Consider the following 22,698-nt stretch of genomic DNA (forward strand, 5'->3'; position numbering starts at 1 on the left):
TATGTATGCCTTTTCATTTTGCTTGATGGCATAGTATGTGTCTCATTCAATTAAATTTCACATTTTTTCCAGATTTCTTTTTCAGATAGTAAAGCATCAAAATTGTAACACCAGGGGAAAGGCACTGTCAAATAACTCAGCGTTTCTAAACGTGGGTTTCACGTGAATATAGATGCATCTTTACATGCTTAGGTTGTACTTGCGTCGGTTCAATAGTGCGTGATGATGTTCAAGAAGCCGCAGTGGCTGACATAACAGTCTCCTCGTGCGTGGCTGTGCCATGCCTCTAATTAGGGCAGAGTTGCACCCGTGTCTGGATCGTTTGTGTTCAGCTCTGACGTTTTCTCCTGCACTTAGAAATTGCCTGGTAACATCTTGTGTACGTAACAAGGACATATTTATTATTAATCAGATGCAGCTTGTCCCCACCTTCCATGCTTGTGTTCAATTTTGCAGAGCCTTGTGAACACTGTGCCTTTTGCCTTGTTCTCCGCTCTGACTGCAGAGCTGATACGCCGCAGTAAAATCTTGATGCCCTACATTCTTGCCTTTCTTCTCACAAGTTTGTATGCATGTGCCCTTTTTTATAATTTCTTTTGAAGCTTCATAAGTATCCCTGGTGTGCAGGCTTACTGCTTATTAAAGGGAGTCTCTGTAAGTTTTGAGGATAAGTCTTTTGCATAGGGTAGAGAGTACACTGCTTTGTGTATAGCTTCATGGAACCAAGATTTGCTTGACCCGCACTGGAAAGATCAGGTCTGGGATTTTTTAATTTACTTTTTTCCTCTGTGTGGGCCGTTCTGTTTCTACACAACTAAATCTTGCACAATAAACAGTCAGCCTTTGTGCTTTTGTAATTTAGTACTGACAGACTTTCCTTTGAGAAATGCTAGCATTTCTAGCCATGTTAGCAGACATTGATTATCAAGATCAGCAACTATACCATAACATTTTATCTGTAATTTAGACTAATTAAAAAAAAGAAAATATTATTTTAGCAAATGTGTGCTTATATAGTTGAAGTGTCTCATTTAGTAACAACCTAGAATAATAACTTCAGATGGTGTTGCTTAGGGCTTTGTCCAGTCAAGTGTTAGAAAACCCTGAGGGTGCAGGTTCTGCAGCCTCTCAGCTTCTGTCCCAGTGGCTGATAATCCTTACAGGGAAAACCTTTTATCTGCTATCAAGTTGGAAGCTTCCTTGTTTTAATTATGACCCTTTTGTATTATTCCCTCCCATACCACTCCTTAGTAAAGCACCTGTCTTCATCTTCTTGATAACCTTCCTTTGTGAAGGCTGCTGTTAGGTCCCCTTGAGGCTTGTCTTCAGCAGGCTGAAAGAAGTTTGGATTGCTCCAAAATCTACATGTACTTTTGATTTGTGTTCAACATCAGTCTTTTGAAGACTGATTGAAAAGGGAATACTTTTAAAATAGCATGCAACATGTATTTCATGTCCTGACTAAGTTCACGTTGGATGAGTTTTAAAAGGAAGTGTTTTTGCCCCTGGATTCTAAATCAAAACTCTGGGAGATAGGAGAATGGATTGACAATCCTTATGTCTTGTATCCATAGTGTTGTACATGAATTTTTCAGAACAGTTGAATCATCTTCGCCAGCTTCACTGCTTATTGGTTTTGACATGAATGTTGTCATGTTGTTTATGGCTTAATGGTCGTTTATTGTAGCATTCCAGATTAATATAATAAATATTTTGCACCTGTGCTTTTTTAGTTATATTGAAGTAATTTAGGTCTTATGAAGGCACTAAAATAATCTTTTTAGAAAAATAATTATGGTATTAGGCTGTTTGAACTGATTTTTTCTGGTTAAGAATTAAAGTGAGTTAAGGAAACCGAAATTTGAAAGGCGGTTTCAGAAGTTAAATGAACCCAATTTTACAGTGTATGTGGTGGGTCTGCCCAATTTAAATATAACACATTAAAAGCTATTAATGTTTATGGAGCTCCAGCCTTTTTTGGTGAGCTATTGTCAGTATTGCAAGACTTTGGAATTCTTGTTTTCTGTAGAAGTGACACTTGTATCTCCTGTGCTTTTCTAAAGTTGGTCTTTGTATTTATTGTTTTCCTAGGAAATTGAGTTCTTCACATCCTTTGTCCAAAAACCTGGAGCAGCAGAGAGACAGTTTTTACAATGAGGAGAAATCATCTGCTAGGTGAGTGCCAGTGTCTGGCAACAAACTATGATCTTTTCAGCTGCAGAAAACAACTACGAGTTGTAATCCAGAGCTGGGCATGTAAATTGGATCAGTTCCTGTGGTGGTGGGTGATTTAGAGATGTTAGACGTTGGGACTGGCCTCGGGTGAGGAGCAAAAGAAACATTTCCATGCTGACCAGTGGTGAAACTACTGAAACATTCAGTCAAATATGTAATTCTTAATTTTTTTGTATGTTGCAAAACTTGCAAGGATAGAGTTAAATTCTGAGAGTGTTCTAGGATTGAGATCATTGGTAAATTGTGAACATCTGTGTACCTAGGCAGACAAAATATGTATAGATATAATGTGCTATGTGTATGTATCTCTGCTTGTCATTTTGTAGTGTGATGCCTTGTCAAGCTGCTGGGTATTTCAGGTAGATTTGAAGTGACAGTTCATTATAGTAAATTAAATGTGACTAATTTTCTTTGTGAGTGAATTTCAGATAAAAATGTAGAAAGTAGTAAAGGTAACCTTCTGCTTCACATTTGATTGCAAACCGAGTACTGAATTATTTACCAGTGCTTTGTATTGCCCATTTACTGTTTGACAGATCATTTTACACTATAATATTGTTACTGCGTAGGAAAAAATGTGTTCCGCAGTCTCAGTGACCTCTGAAAAGGATAACTTGTTTGTGAGCTTGAAATATGGTTGATAGTTTACCAGAATCTTCTTGACTTTTTTTGTTAAATCTACAGTATATTCTGTTTTGAAGTTTGAAGTTATATGGCATGTAAATATTGCAGGGAGAAAGTTATCATTAAAAGTATTTTTCCTCTTGGTTTGTTTATCAACAATGTGGAAGTTCCCAAAATAGTCCAAGAGGCCTAAGTAAAATAACTTCTTTTGAACTTCGAGTTTTTTAAACAGTCTTTTTTCAGGTTTGTTTTTTGTGGGTGTTTGTTTATAAAGAATTAGAGGTTTGTTCAGCAATGAAATTTTGGGGGGTTTATGCCTTAGCATTAGGAATACCTGAAGTGTTTGAATAATGTGTTAGCATTTATACTTGTGAATATAATTAAAAGGAGTTTGTTAGGTGTAGGTTACTGCAATTGCTGTGCTTAGTTCTAGATAGCAAAGTCATTATGTCTGGAGCTAGTTGGTCATTACTTTCCAGTCTATGTGTGATCTAGGACTAGAAAACCTCACTTCATGAAAAACTAGGTGAAGGAAAGCCAGTAGTTCAGTGAGAACCTGATATTCTGAAGTATATTTAACTTTAATTGGCATATTGCATCAATACCGTTATCTAATTTCCAAAATCATTAGGTGTTACTAAAGACATCTAAATAAAACTGCTGTTACTTTGTATATGTTTTCCATTGAAAATTTAATTTCAATAAGCTAACCATGAATATAATATGATTGTTGACTTTCTATTAACTTTTTTTTCCTGTTCCTGTTTAGGTGTTCAAACTTCTGATTCATCAGATATTAATGAGGAAGAAAACCTGACTGATTAACACGGTTTCGGTAGTTTGTTGGGGTTCTTTTTCATTCCACAGTGTTTGAGAGATTAAAAGAAAATCTAAAGGAATGGAGTTAGCTCACAGTTTACTACTTAATGAAGAAGCTTATAACCAGCTTGGTGAATTTCAAAAAGCAGAATTCATTTTTGAATGGTTGCAATTTTTGGAAAAACTTTTACTGGTGACTAGCAGAGTAAGTATAATGAGACGTGAGAAGAAAAGCATATTATAGAGCTATTTCTCTTGGTCTTTTTGTTATTTTGCTTAAAACCAAAGAGCAATATTCAATTTAATTGTCCCCATGACTTTTATGTACATGCAATGAAAGCATGTTCAGTGTTAGCAGCAGCTTTTGAACTGTTACAGGTTTTTGGTTGCAGCCTTCAAGTGACAGAGCCAATGAAAGGAATTTTAATTATTTTTTAACTCAGACTGTTACTGCAAGATTTTGCAACCCTTTGCTAGAGACTGTTAGTCGTGCTTCCACCCAGCATTGCACCACTGCACCACAGACAGTTCCCTAGCAAGCAAGAATGTAACATCTTCCTCTTTGTTTTTTGTTTTAATTTTATTTTCCTAATCAAGTGATAAAAGATCTGTTTCCAGCCAACTCTCCAATTCTTTGGATCACTGTTTAGTGTATATTAAATAGGGTGTGTAGATATCCGAGAGTAAATTAACAAAAACAATGCTATGTAAGAGTTATTTGTGTGAAGATACGTAAATGAGACATGGTGCCAGGCTCCTTTTTTTCTATTTGTTTTCATAAGACTATTGAAAAATTGACACAAGACTAGGTGGTTGTTTGAAGAGAAGTTCTTTCCTTTCTAATGCTCAAGTTCTTGAAACTTGGCTGAAGTTCTTTGCTACTAAATGACTATATATCTATGAATTGTTTTATTTTAGAGCAGGCATAAAAGAAAGCAAGAAAATGTAACTTTGTTTTAGCAAGATAAAAGCATACACATGCCACAGGGAAAGTACACTTGAAATACTACATGAAGAATCATGATCTGAAAAACATGTTGCTTTTTCTAAGAAGAACAAAATAGTCACATACTTGAAATTTTTTTAAGTATAGAAGTGCAATAAAATGTTCATTTGTGCTTAAGAATGTCATTATCAGAATGGTAGTAATGCAAAGGAAAGATAATTTACGTTAATTATCTTTAATTAACTTTTAAGTTTAACTGAATTTTAACTAGTTTCTAATTTTATTTCCAGGCTGATATTAGGGAAAACCAGAAGAAACTGGTTGAACAATTGACTTCTCTATTAAACAATTCACCAGGACCTCCTACCAGACGGCTTCTTGCCAAGAATTTAGCTGTACTTTATAGCACTGGAGACACTTTCTCTGTTTACCAAACAATTGACAAATGCAATGAACTCATTCGGAGTAAAGATGATTCACCAAGTTACCTGCCTACAAAACTGTAAGTATTTTTTTAACCCCAAACTTCAAATCCAGTAATAACAGACATATTTACCTGGTGAGATGCACTTGAGTTCACTACCAAAAGATATGTAATAAAACAAAGATTGTGGTAGTGCTAGATATTGCATGTGTGCATCAGAAACCAAAAGAGTAGAAGACACTTGGTAGTCTCCAGGCAGACAATTAAAAATCAGGCAGTGGATAACAGAGTTATTAGGGGACAGATGTTTGAAAAACAAGGAGAGGTAATAATGCTGAGAAGAGCAGTAATACAACTACAACTTCAGGTACAAAAAATAGTGAGTACATTTCTTAATCCAACTGGGAAACTGGATATAGTTAGAAACATCTTAAATGTTTCTAATGCCTAAAGCCTAACCAATGGAATAGAGAAATGTGAACTGTTACTTCAGAATGTGAAACCAAAATTAAAGGCAGAGGTAGTGAAACATCATTGTGCGTTAGATATTAATGAACCGTGATGTTTTACTGGTATGGTATGGAAAGCAAAGCAGAATCTGTCTTCCTCCTTTACTTCACATACTAAACCTGTTTCTGACAACCCAAATAAAGATTTCTGAAAATAGATTTTGCAAGGAGTCAGTTGTGTTTTCCAATACTGTGTTTTTTGTTTCCCTCTAATTCCAGTTGACCTCTCGTGCAGTCTTTTGAGTTAAGAGTAAGTTTCCTATAAAGGGTCTTAGTTCTGCAAAGTAAACTACTGCTATCCTACATCCTCAGCAGTGCTATGTATTAACATTATAGCTGAGTTGTCACATGGGACAGAGCTCTGCGGATTTTCCTTGCTTCAGCTGCAATATGCCATACTGGAGGAAATGGGATGATGTCAGCATAGCAAGGAGGGATGTTGGAGTCCATGGGCAGTAAAGCACAAATGGCAGATACCCAGAGTCGGAATGCAGAGAAGTAGCTGAGGGAGAAAAAGAGGTGTCAGTGTTCAGAATGCTCCTGGGTATTTAAACAGTAGTGAGGAGGGGCAGTAAGGGATGAAGTGGAAAAAAAGGTAAGAGTAGAACATGGTTTGCTTCAAAAAAGTTTTGGAAAAGGGATTTCTGATAGTACTGACACTGAGATAACAGGTTACAGAAAAATAATTGGAACTGCAGAACTGTTTATTGAGTAAGATCTTTCATCCTGGGCTTCAAGTATATGAAATCCTTAGTGTTCAGTGAACAAAACTGCTTCTTTTTTCCTTTTTTTTTTTTAATTAAAGTGTTGTCTTTGTTTGCCATCCGTCCTTATTTAGCATGCATGACCATGCTGTCTCGTAGCAACACTTCACCATCAGTGTTCACAGTATGTTGATTCACCTGGGAGCTCCTTTAAATACTGCTTCCAGTGAACTGTTCTCTTAGCTCATAAATTGTCATTTCCCTTCTTTCTTATAGGTGGAAGATGGAAATATTTTAGGCAAACATTTTAAACAGAACCTTAGTTAGGTGCTCATCTCCTGCTAAAGTTCAGTGTGATGTGAATGCTGTACCAGATCAGATAAACAGGTCATGCAGTGTGAATACAGCTTATTATTTCACTTCAAATTACAAAGTTTTAAAATTATTCACAAGGGCTGCTTTTAAACTATAAGCATTTGCCTGGTCTGCAAACTTTCATAGCTGATCTCAGTGCTATTTTACCACACTTTTAAGTATCTCAGCTCTGGATTTTTGTTGGTATTTCTCCAAGTATGATTATTAAGGCAAAATTTGAGAGAAAGCAGCTTAGAGATATCTTTTGTAGAGAGTTGTATATCAAATTGGTGGTGTGCTGCTAGGGAGGTAGAAACAGGCAGAGAGGCTTTTCCCTGCAAAACCTGTATAAATTTACAGGCTTCCTTGGAAACTTCTGGCTGTTGCTTACACTTAGTACAGTTTGGACTTAGTGAAGAAACATCTGTGGAAAAAGAAAATAGACAACTAGAGCCATGATAAAGTCCTAGAAGGCAGGCACAAGAGCTTCTTCAGTCCTTTCATGAAAACTTGAATGTTGACGTGCAGAAGTAATTGGCTTCTCATTTTTAGATGATTGGATGTTTCTTCTCAACAAGTATCAACAAATTGTTGATAGAAATCACTGTTCAACACTGTCTGACTCTTTCATATAACACTTAAGCACATGACAGTGCAGCTAAACTTTGTGTTTGGAGGTTATACCGTGGTGTAATAGGATGGTTCTGGTTTGGGTTTTTTTTAAATATATGTTTGTTAAATATACTTTCTTCAGATTATGATACAGAATAGATACTATTTGGTCCTGAAGCTAATTAGAGCATCTGTGACCATCAGATACTCAATTTGGTAGTGAGATGGGACAATTTTATGCCCAGGCACACTATGAACAAAATAAAAATCCTAACTGTTGGTATTTACTAAGTTGGATGAATGCAATGATGAAAAATGGTTTTTTAATGACAAGAGTATTTAGGTATGATAAGAGATAATGAATATTAGTTTTGTTTTTCTTATTGTGCTATGTCACTTAGGGAATGACTGTAAATATTAAATGCATTTTTCTAATTAAAATATATTCAGTAGGAGATTTTAAAATCATTTATATGAAACTTGAATTCAGTTGGGAAATAAGTAAATAAATAATAAATAAAATGTTGTTTTGTTGAAGGGGATGCTGAGCAGTGTGTGTATATTTAAGTAGGTCTGCCCAAGGAGCTGAAAGCTGATTAAAGAAACAATTTTCTTTTTTCCTTGCATTCATAAAATTAATTGGCTTAATTATAGATCTGTCAATACAAAACCAGAGTGTTTTCCTTAAGTAATTATTCAAAGGAAAATGCTCTTTTATTAGGAAATTCTTTCTTTATTTCTTTACTTCCTCAACGTTTGCGAAAGGAGAGGCCAATGAACACTCCAGTTGTCAGGTAATTCACCTGGATACTAAATTCAGAACCTTGTCTACAGTGAAAAGGGCATTGGTTTATAGATTTATTTCCTTCAAGGTGGTTCTTTATTATGCATTGTTAAACATATATGACAGAATTGTTATTACTAGGCCATTTGCAGTCTGCTAGTGACCACTGAGTTGTAAGTAAACATGTCCCTGGCTATTTCTGGCAGTGTCTGCTCTAGCACAGTGCCATAGGCTTCATGATGCTGAGCATGCCTAGTAAGAAGTTAATGTTAAAGTTTAAAGGTGGATATAAAAATTATATTCCTATCATAACATTTATTGAAAGATTGTATTACCTGGATTCTTGTATTATCCAAGTTATTTTCTCAACTCTTGTGTCAGCATTTCTCTTAGAGGCTATGTGCCATGCACAGACCATTTTTTTTTCCCTCCTTTTTATAATCCACTTACATTTTTGGGACATTCTATTTAGTTATTTTGTTATTTGCCCATTGATTACGTTAGTCGTAATTCATCTCTTACTGCATCCATTTTCACGCGTCTTTGGATTTGCTTTTGTTTTAGTGCTGCGGTGGTATGCTTGGGCTATTTATACAAAAAATTGGGAAGAATTTTGGGAAACAGTTTTACTGACACCGTTGGGAATGTGCTTAAAGCAATGAAGAATGCAGAGGTATTGGAACAGCATGTTTAAAAAATGATTGGAAAAATACCAGGATGTTTACTGTTGGTAGCTGGATCAATGAATTGGAGAAAGTGCATGAGAGAAAAAATGTGGAAAGTCAAATAAAAATCACTGTCTAAATTAAAAAGAAGTACTAGAGTTAATGGCTTATGGCTATGGTTGGATTATTGCTTTTCTCCATCTGATTTCATGAAAGAACTTGACAAATAAGAAAATTTAATTGCATTAATCAATGTTGACATTTTTGCTATAGCTCATACTTCATGTTTTGAGTTTTATATTGCTACTTAGTACTTTTCAATACAACGTAGAATTACTGTTTTCATTAGCTTATGGAGTTATAGGGCAAGTTATCTGCTTTAACTCACTTGAGCATAAATAGATCTTCAAAAGTTGAAAAGGCCCAACCATTGTTTACATATTTCAGTAGTTGGTGTTTTGTATTTCCAAGGAGCTCAGGGTTACAAAACTTCAACATTTCTCTTTTTCATTTTTCAGTCTCAAGGTCGTTATGAGATCATGCTTAGTTTGCAAAATATATTAAATGGTTTAGGAGCTGCTGCTATCCCATGTCATAGAGATATTTACAAAGCTGCCCGCTCGTGTCTGACAGATCGATCCATGGCTGTCCGCTGTGCTGCTGCAAAGGTAAAGTGCTCTAACAGCTCTCTTTATTAATAGCTCCCTAAATAAAATTCTGGTTTAATGGATGATGAACACAAGAGTAAATAGTTTGCTTGTCTTTATTCTTTGATATTACCTTGGCAGCAAAAATGCAAGTCATTTTAGTATGAAGCAACATGCGTATTTGGTTAGGGAGAACTCTGTGTATTACGTAGCAAACTACAGTTTTTACTGAGTGCTTTTCTGTGTCAAAACACTTTGATTTCCCTTTTTTCTGTAGTGTCTTCTTGAACTTCAGAAGGAAGCAGTGTTTATGTGGACTACAGAACTGGATAGTGTTGTGACCTTATGTTTTAAATCCTTTGAAGGTTCCAATTACGATGTACGATTAGCGGTTTCAAAACTTTTAGGCACAGTATTGGCTAGAGCTCTGACATCTAAGCAGACAACAGGTAAAGTATGTACTTTGTTTGCTGATTCCTCATCTGTAAAAATTTGTCAGCTGGTAAGAAACTCTTAAGTTCTGTTGAAGCCTGACAATGTAAGTTTCATCTGGCTGTTCATATCTCTGGTTTGATCCTTTTTGTAACTTTTTTCTTGTGAAGTTCTGTGCTTTTTGGTTGTGTTAACCTAGATATATATATATATATAAAATAATGAAGAAAAGGATTTGGTAAAACTATTTTTCTCTATCAGAAGATTGTTATCATATGGAGATAAATTAGTAACGTCAGGAGTTGAAAGGCAAGATTAATGTAAGCAGTGGAGAAAGAACTAAGATTTGAGATAGTGTCTATGTCAAACTAAAAAGTTAAGGATACCTTCAAGCTATTTTTCCACACTAATCAATACCACATCTGGATTGTCTAGCAGTACAAATATGATTGGTAGCAGAAATTAGCATGCAGTTATGGTCACACAACAGCCACACAACAGTTTTTGCTGACAGATGGTACTTGAGCTAACTGAAGCATCCTGACACAAATGTATCATCTCCAGTATTTGGTGTTATTCAGACTGAGTGGTTTTAGTCCAATCTTAGAAGCCCGACACTAAATATCTAACTGTATAATCTTAGCAAAATATAACAGCATGAAGGGTGTGATTCAGACTGTTCTGCTTTAATGGCATCAGAAGTGCAGTAAGAGGCAGATGACAAAATGACATACCTTTAAGCCCAATTTAATGTCTTTGAAAATACTTGAGGCAGTGTATTTGCATTGGAGACTCTGAAATCTTGATTTTCAAAGTGTTTTACTTAGAATCTTTTGGAGATAATTACTGTCTTACCGAAAACAATTGGCACTTACCTTTCCCAGTAAAGTTAAAAAAAGAATATTCTGACCTCTTAAGAGACTCGGTAGTTTCCTTTAATCTTTGAAAGCAACATAGTTGTATTTATAAAGTGCTAAGATAAGGTTATATAAGAAGCTTATAAATTATTTGGTTGACTATTTTAAGGTTGTTTTTCCTTACTTTAGTAATTTTTAGTTAAAAATTCAGAGCTAAGTGAGGTGGAAGCTGGGTGGGGGCTAGAAGGGGCTGGGTGGAGGGAGCAGTACATGTAGACATTTATAGTCCTGGAGTTTGTGCATTGTATCTTATAACCTGCTGATATTGGGTTGGTTTGAGGGTTTTTTCTTTTCCGAACATGATTATCTCAAATCCTCTCATTCCTTTTCCCATTTCAGTCCTTTAAAAAAAAGAAAAATGCAGTGAAAATCTTAGGTCACTTAGTTTGTAGAGAATGCAGTCATCATACTAAGTTTGCAAACACATGTCCCAGCATGTATTTTAAATTAACTTTCTATCAAGAAATAAAGCAATGGAATAGAAATTGGGGATAAATAATTTTCCTAGGAAGATCATAAGAATATTCTATTCTCATTCTTTTAGAGAGATAACTTAATGCTAAGGTAAGTTGCCCTTGTTTCTAGGAGAACCTGTAGCTGTGCCCTTACCTGGTTAAGCATAGCAGAAAGGTAATCTGCCCTGTCTGAAGTTTGAAGTAGAGGTTGTCTTTGGTGGTAAACTGGAATATGTTAAGAGTCAGGGCTTTCATGAAGCTTCAGGTGGTAGGACAAGGCTGTAACAGACCTTTCTTCAGAGAGAGCATAGGTGGGAAGTACTGAGAGTGGGTAAGTGTACATATTAAGTGATAGCTTGAACTATTTAAAGATAGATGAAGCAGAAGAGATTGAGAAACACTGGTCTGCTGGAGCACCAGATCCTAAAATCTCTTAGTTCCTGCTGTGAAGTTATGCTCAAACAGTACTTGGATTTGATTGTGCTACTGAATTTGTGCAAATTAGTTTTGTAAAATGATGAGTTGAAACTCTTCTTCTAAAATGTAGCAAGATTTTAAAGCTGTTCCTCTAAAGATTTGCCTCTATTCTTAGCATCCACCAGACATAACTTCCGCAGAATCTCTTTGGAAGAAGTGCTGGAGCTATTGGGAACTGGATTTCTGCGTGGAAGTTGTGGTTTTCTACGAGCCAGTGGTGATATGTTGAAAGGAACGAGTTCAGTCAGCAGGGATGTTAGAGTTGGAGTCACCCAGGTTTGGATTACATTAGTTAAGATTTTCTAAGACTGTTAAAAATTTGTATAACTGTTTTGCTCTGCATATATCTCTTCTTTCGTTGTTCTTTTTATTTGTGATGAAATGTATGTATTTTAAAATAAGGATTTACATCTTGAGTGATGCTAGAAAGAAAAGAAAAAAGATTTCTGATGTTGCTTATTGTTTACCTGATAGTTTGAAATTTAAAAAATATGTGTTAAAAGCTTCACATGATATGAATTTCAAATGGGTAGTATAAATAAGTACTTTGCTCAAATTTTTGATTTAAAACTTAATACCTTGTGTCTGAAAATTAAAGAGAGAAGTTAAAAGAAATCTTTGAACTTGAAATAGTTTCCTTCAATGTAGGGACATGCTAAGTCCAGTTGTGAAAGAATGGTTGTGCTTTGAGTAAGTGCATGAATAATAAGAAAAATAGAATTTAGTGGAAAAAACCCATCTCTTTCGCTGTGTTCCAGAATGCTCAAAGGATAGAATCTTGTTAATTGAACAGGACTGAAGTCAGACCATATAGTGCATGCTGGTAAAAACAATAGAAATTTTTCAGATAATATCAGGTTGGCTTCCTCCTGTAAATACTGTCTTAAATGCAAACATGTTAAGATGTAGATACTCAAGCATGAAACCTGTGAATCAAGGCTAAAGGCCGTGATGAACATTTACATATCAAACAGCTGTGATTATTTCAGTATGGTAAAGCCTCTGAACTATATAATTTGCTTTGCCAGTAAGGCAGTTTATCTGTACATTTCAAGTAGTGCAAAAAAAATCTGTAAATTAGCTTGAATTACTCCTGCAAGCTGCTAGAGTTTGCACTGAAACAGCTCGAAGGTGCTCACAAATTGTCTTCTGTACTCAGGCCATGCTGAGTGGAAGCATTAACTTTTGGCAGAGAAGACAGAAAAGCTGGGGAACAATAATACCTTGACAGCTATTTGCCTAGAAAATGCATGCCAGACTCTAAGGGTGTTCCATGTACATGGTGGTTTTATTATTTTTCCAGGAATAGATATTTCAGTTCAATGTTTTGACTTTTTGTGCTGGTTTTTTGGAGGTTGTCTCCCTTCCATGCATTTCTGTGTTAATGCAAGTGTAACTGTGCTAGATGGTACATTCCAACTGTACCAGAACAATTAAAATAGTCCAATGTTCCTATAAGAAAAACTTGAGAAATGTATTAATTAGTACATGAGTTGCAGCTTATTATGAATTTAAAAATAAGAAAGTCATGGAAGATGAATTCTTACAAATAGAAGAAGATTTTATACTTGTTTAAGGCACAGCCAGGTTCAAGATGTAGTTAAAAACTTAGCCATGGCAGTATTACTTTTGGCAAGTCTCTTTATCCTGTTAAATTCCTGAGTTTTCAGATCTGTAAAACCAGGGTAATGTACTGGGGCATTATGAAGCCTAAGTAGTATTTGTCGAGAGCCATTAGCTGTCAAAGGCATCTAATAGTACAAATTCTCCATCTACAGTAGTTCAATTTCTTTTACATGAATAATTTTGTTATAATTATTAGAAACAAGACAAAGCATATATGAGGCAAATACAGGAATTGGTTGATATGAGTAGTAGTTGTGAACTTTCCTATGAGGAATTTTGCATGTTGATTTGCATATTCTCATTTTTTGTATTCCCTTTTCTTGATCTGTTTGTTAAAATGATCCAACACATGCACATGGAAGGCAATTGTAGGGGAGCTTATTATGTGGCAAAATAAATGGTCTTGTGGTGATTAGATTTGTAAAGTGACTCTGCATTCTCTCTCTTTGTTGTGACATAGTCTTTAGTCTATTTATGGTACCTCCATTGCAAAGCAAACAGTTAAAATTCATTGAGTTGAAGAACAGTGCTTGGGGATTGCAAATATTCCCTGATTCAAAGCCTTTAATAACAAAATTCTCTTCGGGTTATGGGTTATAGTTTTGTAACATAGTAGTTCTTAAAATGCATTCATACATTAAATTTGGGTTCCATGTGCAGAATGTTAAATAGCTGGAAGCTGTTGTTCAGTGAGACCAAACACAATGCTTTACATAACAAGTGCCTGTGCAGGGTAGACTGCCATTTCTCACACTCTGGAAGGAAATGACATGGGCAAGCAGCTTGAATTAACTTACAGTCAAAGCAGGCTGTAGTATTACCAGTATAGTTTTGATAGTCATTTTAATGATATAAATATATTTTTTAATTGCCTATCTAAAAGTGAGAGCGTATGTGATTATGGATGCATAAATGTGTAAGTCATCTCAGTTTAGTGTTGTTGTGGTTGTATCAATGTGCACATTTTGAAAAAAATTGTGTGTGGGATAGTTAGCAGTAGTTTGCCAGATGATTTTGCTCTAAAATATGCTTATTTTCAAATCTCTTTCAGGCGTATGTGGTAGTTGTCTCTACATTAGGAGCACAATGGCTTGAAAGGAACTTCTCTGCCTTCCTTTCCCACATTCTAGATCTTGTGTCTCAGTCTCACCCTAAGGCTATTCAGAGTCCTGTGGATGCCATCGGCTGTCGCCGCTGTGTTTCATTCATCCTTCGAGCTACAGTAGGAGGCCTGCTTGGGGAAAAGGCTCAAATTGCAGCTGCCAAGGAGATTTGTCAGGCCATCTGGAAACTGAAGAAAGTTGTGGGTATGGGTCTAACAAGATTATCCATTTGGGCCACTGTTTTACCTTTTTTAAGTGATTGTCCAACTACCTAATCCAGAGACTGCAAAAATAGAATATATAGTGCTGATTTATTACCATGATAATGTAGAGGTCTTTGGATGGACTGCTTTGTTTTTAGCTTGGGTTGGTTTTTTGTTTGTGTTCATCTGTGTTTCTGCATGTGTGTACTCACACAAGTATGAACGTATTGTTAAACACTTCTTCCCTGGCAAATACAATTTTAACCAATTACAAATAAAATAAAATAGTAAATATATGCAGTAATAAGATACAGACAGTATGGTAAACTGAGTTAAATTAGCAGTTAATGTATGTCTAGCCAGATCCTGCCTTCTTCTTCAGAGCAGTTGACACTACTGAAGGTTCAGAAAAGAAGCATTTGTTCCTAAGTGAAAAATGAGCATCTCTCCTGGAGAAAACAGATGTCTTGCATGATAAAGTCTTGTACACGGCCTCCAGGAAAAGCCTCTGATCTCCCACTGTTGTCCTTGTAGGGTACAAAAAGAATACTGGGCATAACCAGTTGTCCCCTGGTGTACAGCTGCATATTGTATCTGAGTTAAATGTCTAAATGTTCTATGTGTAAACTGGCATAATCATGTGTGTCTCAAAAGATGAACTTCAAAAAAAAACCAGTTTTTTTCCCTCTTTATTCCTTGTTCCCACCTTCTCACTTGCATGCACTTGCAGGATTTCATTCTTTCCTTCCCTTTCTTTCTTCCTACTATGTAGTAAAATCTGGAAAATTATATCAAAATATGACCTCTTCCAGCCACTTTTGGTGGGGTAGAGAATAGCATGGTTTTTAGTAGCCACTGTTCTCCATCATGTAAAGACAAGCAGCTTGGTAGTTTCCATTTTATCTACCCTCCTGCCTTCAAAAATGTTATTACAGTCTCCATTTCAGTAATAGCGATGCACTGTCTCAGTGAAAAAACAGCTTGTTCAGTAATAAAAATGGTAGTGAGAAAAGCTCATTTAGTATTATAAACCACTTCTCTTAGCAAAAGCCTTTTTCCGATCTGTTTATTTCATTTTGGTAATGATCTCATGGGGATTTGCTTGTATTGTGTTATCAGATGCTGCAATGAGTGACAGTAACTTAGAAACGAGGATTAATACAACAGATGTAACAGCAAGTCAGCATGTGCTTGTGTGTGCACTTCAGGAGCTTGGAAGTCTCATCCATGGCTTAGGAACTACAGCAGCACCATTACTACAAGACTCCAGTACAGGTACAAGCCTCGAATTCTTTTGTGAAATACTGTGTTTGTACAAAATGCATTTATGTTCCTTTGTTCACTGTGATCTTCTCTGATTTCTTATGGCTATTCTTCTGGTGCTCAGTCGTCTTATCAGGAGAAATTTAGTCCTTTTAGTCTTTTCTGTTTTCTTCCAATAAACTTTCAAAGAAACAGAAAACGGGGAGGAGAGTTCTGTATCTTCTCCAACCTGCGCAAGTATGTTAATTAAAAAAATAAATCATCTGTATCAAATTTGACTCCATTAACGATTATATTTGAGGTCCAATACTTCCTACTGTTTATAATAAATCAGTTTGATTGAGCTGGGTATCTTCATCTACCTTTATTGTTTTCGTTTAGTTGCATTTTTTTCTGGGATTTCTGCTTCCTTGAGAATGCTTACAGCTATTTTCTGTATGTGTTGGGACATAATTGTGTAATATGTTAGGTTTTCTCCGTAATGTTATTTTTCATTCAGGGTAAAATTTTTTGAACAGTATTTTAAATTATTTAAATTTGTTAAGAAGTACTTTGCAATAAAAACCCATAGTACTTTTCCAAGAGGAATATAGAAATTGAACAGTGTTATATTCACCCGTGCTCTGTATACATCTCGCTTGTTTGACAATCTGCTTGCCTATTTCCTAAGTGTGTTTATACATTTTATTTTTCAGGAGTTCTGGAAGCAGTAATTTCTGTCATTCTTCATCCCAGCATTTCAGTTAGGCTAACTGCAGCTTGGTGTTTACGCTGTATTGCAGTAGCATTGCCCTCCTATGTGTCCCCTCTGTTGGATCGTTGCATTGAACGTCTTAGTGCATTGAAATCCTCCCCAGAAGCACTAACTGGCTATAGTTTTGCTGTTGCTGCTTTGCTGGGTGCAGTAAAACACTGTCCTTTGGGAATTCCACATGGAAAAGGGAAGGTATGGTCTGAATACTTTACATATAGGCAGTTCTTAGGTGTTTTTAAAGTAGTATTTGCATGTGCTCATTACGAGATGATGACATAACCCAGTATACTGATGGGATAGTTCACTTCCTCAAGAAAGGGACTTTTAAGCATACCATAACTCAAATAAGCAAATGTTTTTTTTACATGTGTCACCATAGTGAATTTCATGGGAAATGCCACTAATGACTTAACTAACTCTTCAGAGTGCTACATTTTACTAATAGAGAAGTTTGTTGTTTTGGGACAGAGCTCTGTTCTGTAGAGCTGCAAGGACTTGAATCGAACAGTCTAAGAAAAGGTTTACCTGGAGAAAGCATTTCTTGAGTAGTTAAATTTTTCAAATTTTCTAACTAACTTCTCTATAGCAAGATTAAGCCTTTTGCAATTCTGGCTCAGTTTGACATTGGCTTAAATTAGAAAGTTGACATTTTAGCAGTGTTAATGGTGAGAAAAGGCTATTTTGGAGTACGTGAAGCTGAAATGTATCAGACTTTGCCAAACGAAAAGATCTTTCTTTTATTAAAAAATACTAGAAATATACATGCAGATCTGTTGCATGGTGTAGTGTTAAAACAGGTTTCCTGAAAGGAAACTCATTCAACTGCAAATTAAGCCAAATTAATGTTTCCTAGACCCATCAATGACTCTCCAGTGTACAGTTTAGTCGGTGCTTACAGCAATATCACCAATTATGTGTTATCCTGAAAATCTTGATAGTCATATCCAACAAAATGTTTAATCAAGTGCAACACACACATGGTTTTATTGTGTTTTACAGAATTGAACAGAAACCAGGTTATTGCATTAACATAGTCTAAGATGCTTGTACCAATCTCCTCACTAGCACAGATAGGCTGTACTGTATGTAGTTTGAGGAATATATAGATGTAGAAGGAGAAACCAGGAGAAGATGCTGTTTCTGTCTTTATGGGAGCTTTATCCATGGAGTTACTCAGATTTGGGAAACAATGGTGGATTACAAATGTCAGCAGTACATCCTGATTCTCTGCATAAGATAGAAGCTTACATTCTTAGTGCCAAAAATACCAGTTTTGGAGCCAGTGGACATGAAGAAGAAATGGCACCCTTTGGCACAACGATTGTGTTTTTTTTCTTGCAGTTACATCACTCTAAAATGAAAGGAATGCTTTAGTACATTAGGAAAAATGTGCCTTGCAGTGATTCCAACCCATCCTTTCCACATTGTTGAGTAGTAATAGTTCCACACCACTCCTTAACAGACATTGCTAGCTACAGTTCTCAGCATTCTGAGTCCTGACTGCTGATTGATACAATTTATAAAGGTTAAAAAAAATAAGCACTCCTGTTTTTCTTAGCTTGTAAGAACTTTTTGTTGTGACTACTGACCATGGGGAGAGAACAAAATGAATGTTGTTTGCTAGCTGATCTATATAAGAAGTGCCATTCAAATGCTATACACCTAAGCAGAGCTAACGTTTCTATTTAACAGAGAAGCATAATTCTTCACAAAGATTCCTTTTACAGGAATATAATAGGATGAAATGGGCCAGAAGGAGGTATGGGAGGGCAAAAAAAAATGTGTGGGAGAAACACTGTATTCTGTACTAAGCTGGCAGCGGAGAGAACAGAGGAGTTGACAAAAGCCCTTTTCCATTCTCTGCTAGGAACACTGCCAGATTCCAGACTAACTCCTCTTCTGAGGAGCTGAAAGAGACCAGTGTTAAATAGAGCAGTTTTGAAAAGAAAATATCAAACATAGACAGCAGTGATCTGGAAAGAATCTGTTTTATATTAATTCATTTTTCTGAAGAGAAGAAAATAATTAGCAAGTTTTCATAAATTTAACATTCAGTAGTAGTATTTATACTTCAGTTCAAAGAAATCTTTCAAAAAGAAGGCATTCCTCCTAGTACACAGAGAGAAAAGTTGTCAGAATTCATTAAATTACATTCTTCCTAGGATGTTTTTTTTACAGGTAATTAAAGTATGCTAAGCCATTAGTGATTTTTAGTAGTATAGTTTAGCAAGGGCACTATTTTATTTTAGAGTCAATATTTTAACTCTATCAGAATCTATATAAATAAATTTCTTCATATGCAACCACCTGGTAGCATTATGGAATTGGGAAAACAAATATTTTCAGACTGAAAAACTACTTCAGGTGAAGTTTTGGAAGTGGAAAAGTGTCAGACATTTATGAAACAAACTTTCATGTGCAAAGTTCATGATGTTTTCTAAGTGTGCAAAAACATTGCAGAAAGATGTTTCCTGTACTGAGGCTTTTAATGATATTCTTTATTATGACACATCTTGTGTGTAATACTCACTTATGTGTGGTTTGTTTTGGTGACCAGACATAATGCAAGATGGAAGAAATGCTTTTTAGCATATGTGAAACATAAAGCAACCTTCTTGCAGGAGGCTCACAGGACTTGTAGCCATGCTGTGGTAATTGTCCATGGACACAGGGTGTGTTCCTCAACATAAGTTCTGGGTGGCTTGCACTTTGGTAATCAGCATAGTCACCTTGCATGGAGCACGTAGTGGGCATGTCCAGTTATTGTGGAGAAGCTAAGATAGGCTAAATTGTAACTTGTTTGGTCATACCTTTGTTGATTTAAAAAATGTGGTCAGAGAGAATGATAGACCTTACTCTTAAACAAGGATAAAAAGATCACTATTGCTCTCATTGCTTTTGAGCTGTAATTCATAGCTGTCATGTTATCCTTTTTCTACATAGTGACACGAATAATCAGAACACTTCTATCCTTCCAGTGGGAATTAGCAGTTATCATTTTACATTTTACTGCTGATAAAAGAAAGGGTACAAAGCAGCAAAGTACCTTACCTAGTACTCCACTGAACTGTTGAAGGCATCCCAGACTAGTACTGAAGTCAGGAATTGCAATTTTGTGAGCTTGAGGTTATTGCCATAATGTGAGAGGAAGATATCATTCTGTCTGGGGACACTGGAATAGGATTTAAGTATCACAGTAAATAGCATTGAAAAAAAATTTGGTAGTTACCAAGATGCTGATGCTCTGTTTTTCTCTTTAACTTTGAAGGTAATCATGACAGTAGCAGAGGATTTGTTGTGTTCTGCTTCTCAGAACAGTCGCCTGTCCCTGCAGCGAACACAGGCTGGATGGCTGCTCATAGGTGCCCTCATGACATTAGGTAGTAGCTTTCTACAGTTTTTCTTAAACTACAGTAAGCTGTTCAGTGGTCTTTGATTTTAGTTCTTTTGAGGTTTTATTTAATTTGCCGCTGCAAAATGATTTTAAAAAAACCCCAAATGTTAATTGAAGTATTTGGAAAAGCTTTCTGAGGTAGAACTGTAGTTTCTTTCAAATTTGCTATTAGTTCATTGAGAACAGTGTCTGAAAACTAGTGACTGAGTGGGATCTTTATTGATTAAATGTAGAAGATAAATTTCAAATCAGTCTAACCAAATATCTTGTGGTCATGAAGATTTTTTAGCCATCTGTCCCAGCATAAAATGAGCCAATCATTTGTATTTCCCTCTTGTCAGGCATTTGAAATTTTACAGAACTTTCTGATACTTATTACCAGTCAGATTATTGACTATGATCAGTAAATTGCTAATGAAGGATGTATTTATTGGTTTTGTTCCTGTTTTAGGAACCTTTCATGTTTCAGCTGTAACTTCTGCCCAACAACTCCTATTATTTTCTTATATTATTATATTTACTTAACCTAAAGCAAATGTTTGCTTTTCTGAACATCACAGCTGCTTATTGCATCTCTTTTATGCTGGTGACCCATAGGGTCTGTACGTACTGAAACAGATTGTAGTTGGCTTGGTGGCATACTAGTAATTGTGTCAGTGGGTATGTAGTGGTATATGAAAATGGAGTATCACAGCAGTAAACATTTGAGAAATTATGTATGAGCAGGCTGGGAAAGTAGCATAAGGTTTTGTTTACTACTGTAAAGATTTTCATGAACATAAAAAAAAGAACAAAAGAGAAAATTTAATTTTATTAATCTTTACATTGGTACGGCAACTGTCAACATTTACAGGTCCTGCAGTTGTCCAACACCATCTGCCACGAATGCTGTTATTGTGGAAGTGCATCTTTCCCTTGTCTCCTAAAGACTTAGAAACAGAGAAGACACGAGGAGATTCATTTACCTGGCAAGTAACACTGGAGGGTCGTGCTGGTGCTCTCTGTGGTAAGCAGGATTTACTGTGTCTTTCCCTGCATATTTATAGTTGAGCTCTTACTTTTCAAAGTTTACACGTGTGTATGTATATATTCAGGTGTTTTATTTTTGTTAAGAAGTAAAACCAAATAGAAAAACCAAGAGAGTTTTTCCTCTTGTTCTTCTGGTCAGTTAATTTTGAAGCAGTAATTGATAATCAGGAAGGTTCTTCTTTTGTTTAACATACATATCGCAGTAATGAATGAAGACCCAAAGCAGGGTATGTTCTGTTGTTTATACAGTCTATTATTATGTGGAAAATAGTAGTTCTGCTTCCCAACAGATAATGTACTAGGAGCAAAGTAGAATTGCTGAGTCAGTCGAACACGTTTGTGAGACCGGGAAGACTTGGGTAAAAAATATGGTATGGTAGTTGCAATTCTCAGCCAGTAAAGAGTACTGTGTATTGGCTGCTGTATGGTGGGTGGCAGTTTTTCATCATGAAATACTGTAAATTTGGGTTTCCAGAAAATTACTCCAGTGATCTTCAAATGCTTAGTGTGTTTCAGTCATGTATTCCAGAGTATTAAAGGGTCCCTTGCATTACAGAAATATGAACTCTAGTATAGTGATCAAACCTCTCTCTCACTACCAAAATCTATCACAAAGTGCAGAATTCAGTACTAATTTCATTTCATAAGTAAACTGAACAATTAACCTTTAAATATCTTTTCTTTAGAAAATAGGTATTCAATGCTGTATATTCTCTAGGCGCTTTTGAAAATTTTGGGTTTCTGTAAAGAGTGTAAAGTACTTGTATACATACAAGTTGGTTCTTAAAGTACAGTAATAAAGCTAAATTTTAACAGAAAACCAGCCAAGTAAGCAGTAGGTCATTTGATAGCCATTCTTCTATAATTTTTTTATCATTATTATGGAATTACCATGAAGGTCAGTTATATACCATAACTCAACTCGTAACAAATAGCAAAAATCAACTGGATTTATATATGCAATTAAAAGTTATGATGTCCAAGCTGAGACACCAAAACAGTGCATCTGTAAATAGGACTTTTTTGAATTTGAGATTCTTCAGTTTCTTCAATTACTGGCCAAAATATTTTTTACTTTCTTTGCATGTGTTCTTCTACTTTTTAATTATTAGTGGAATGATAATATGATTACTTTGCTAATGTGGTTTTTTTCTTCATTATATTTCACACTAAATAAATTAACATCCAATTCCTTTTCTAGCTATCAAATGCTTTGTTTCCCACTGTGCTGGTCTTCTTACGGATGAAGTAGTTCAGAGACTTCTTCCCCCTCTCCCAAGTGCTGTTGATTTATTGACACAGTAAGTGTGTGTATAAAAGTGTTAAATGAGATTCTGGTTTTGAAAAGCTATAGAGTAATCTTCTGATTGATTTAGTGACTTTCTAAAGAGCTTTCTTTTCAAGCAATGAGAATCAGAGTATGTGTGTTTGCAGATTCCAGCGTCATGTGAATCTTGAGGAAGAAGTTTTTGAAGTTAGTCATTTTTTTAAGTTAGTTTTTTTTTAAGTTAGTGTTTTTATTCTGCTTTTTTAGTCAAACAAACTCATTTGTGTTTATACACTGTCATTTTTAAAAAAACCCCAAACTAATCTCTTAGACATGGGTGTATTTTATATTGAGATTCAGATCTAAGCTGAAAGGGTTTTATAATTTTTATACTTTTGTCTCCAGAATATGTAGTGATTTAATGCATTTGGGCTATAAACTCTTAGAGAAATATA

The 22,698-nt window shown here is 35.5% G+C and overlaps 1 protein-coding gene across 1 annotated transcript in view; it reads left to right on the forward strand.

The window, feature by feature from the left end:
* The first annotated feature begins 3,757 nt into the window (after window positions 1–3,757).
* The window catches only part of HEATR5A (HEAT repeat containing 5A), a 53,280-nt gene continuing 34,339 nt past the window's right edge, over window positions 3,758–22,698 (forward strand). Inside the window, exons 1-12 of the mRNA XM_009072712.1 lie at window positions 3,758–3,883; window positions 4,915–5,126; window positions 8,576–8,684; window positions 9,195–9,344; window positions 9,601–9,772; window positions 11,720–11,880; window positions 14,282–14,537; window positions 15,656–15,811; window positions 16,495–16,745; window positions 19,822–19,933; window positions 20,801–20,953; window positions 22,178–22,277. Coding sequence (XP_009070960.1) covers window positions 3,758–3,883; window positions 4,915–5,126; window positions 8,576–8,684; window positions 9,195–9,344; window positions 9,601–9,772; window positions 11,720–11,880; window positions 14,282–14,537; window positions 15,656–15,811; window positions 16,495–16,745; window positions 19,822–19,933; window positions 20,801–20,953; window positions 22,178–22,277 — 1,958 coding nt within the window. The remainder of the gene's footprint in view (window positions 3,884–4,914; window positions 5,127–8,575; window positions 8,685–9,194; window positions 9,345–9,600; window positions 9,773–11,719; window positions 11,881–14,281; window positions 14,538–15,655; window positions 15,812–16,494; window positions 16,746–19,821; window positions 19,934–20,800; window positions 20,954–22,177; window positions 22,278–22,698) is intronic.

This window comes from Acanthisitta chloris, unplaced genomic scaffold (assembly GCF_000695815.1).
Source record: "Acanthisitta chloris isolate BGI_N310 unplaced genomic scaffold, ASM69581v1 scaffold20824, whole genome shotgun sequence".
Taxonomy (NCBI): Eukaryota; Metazoa; Chordata; class Aves; order Passeriformes; family Acanthisittidae; genus Acanthisitta; species Acanthisitta chloris.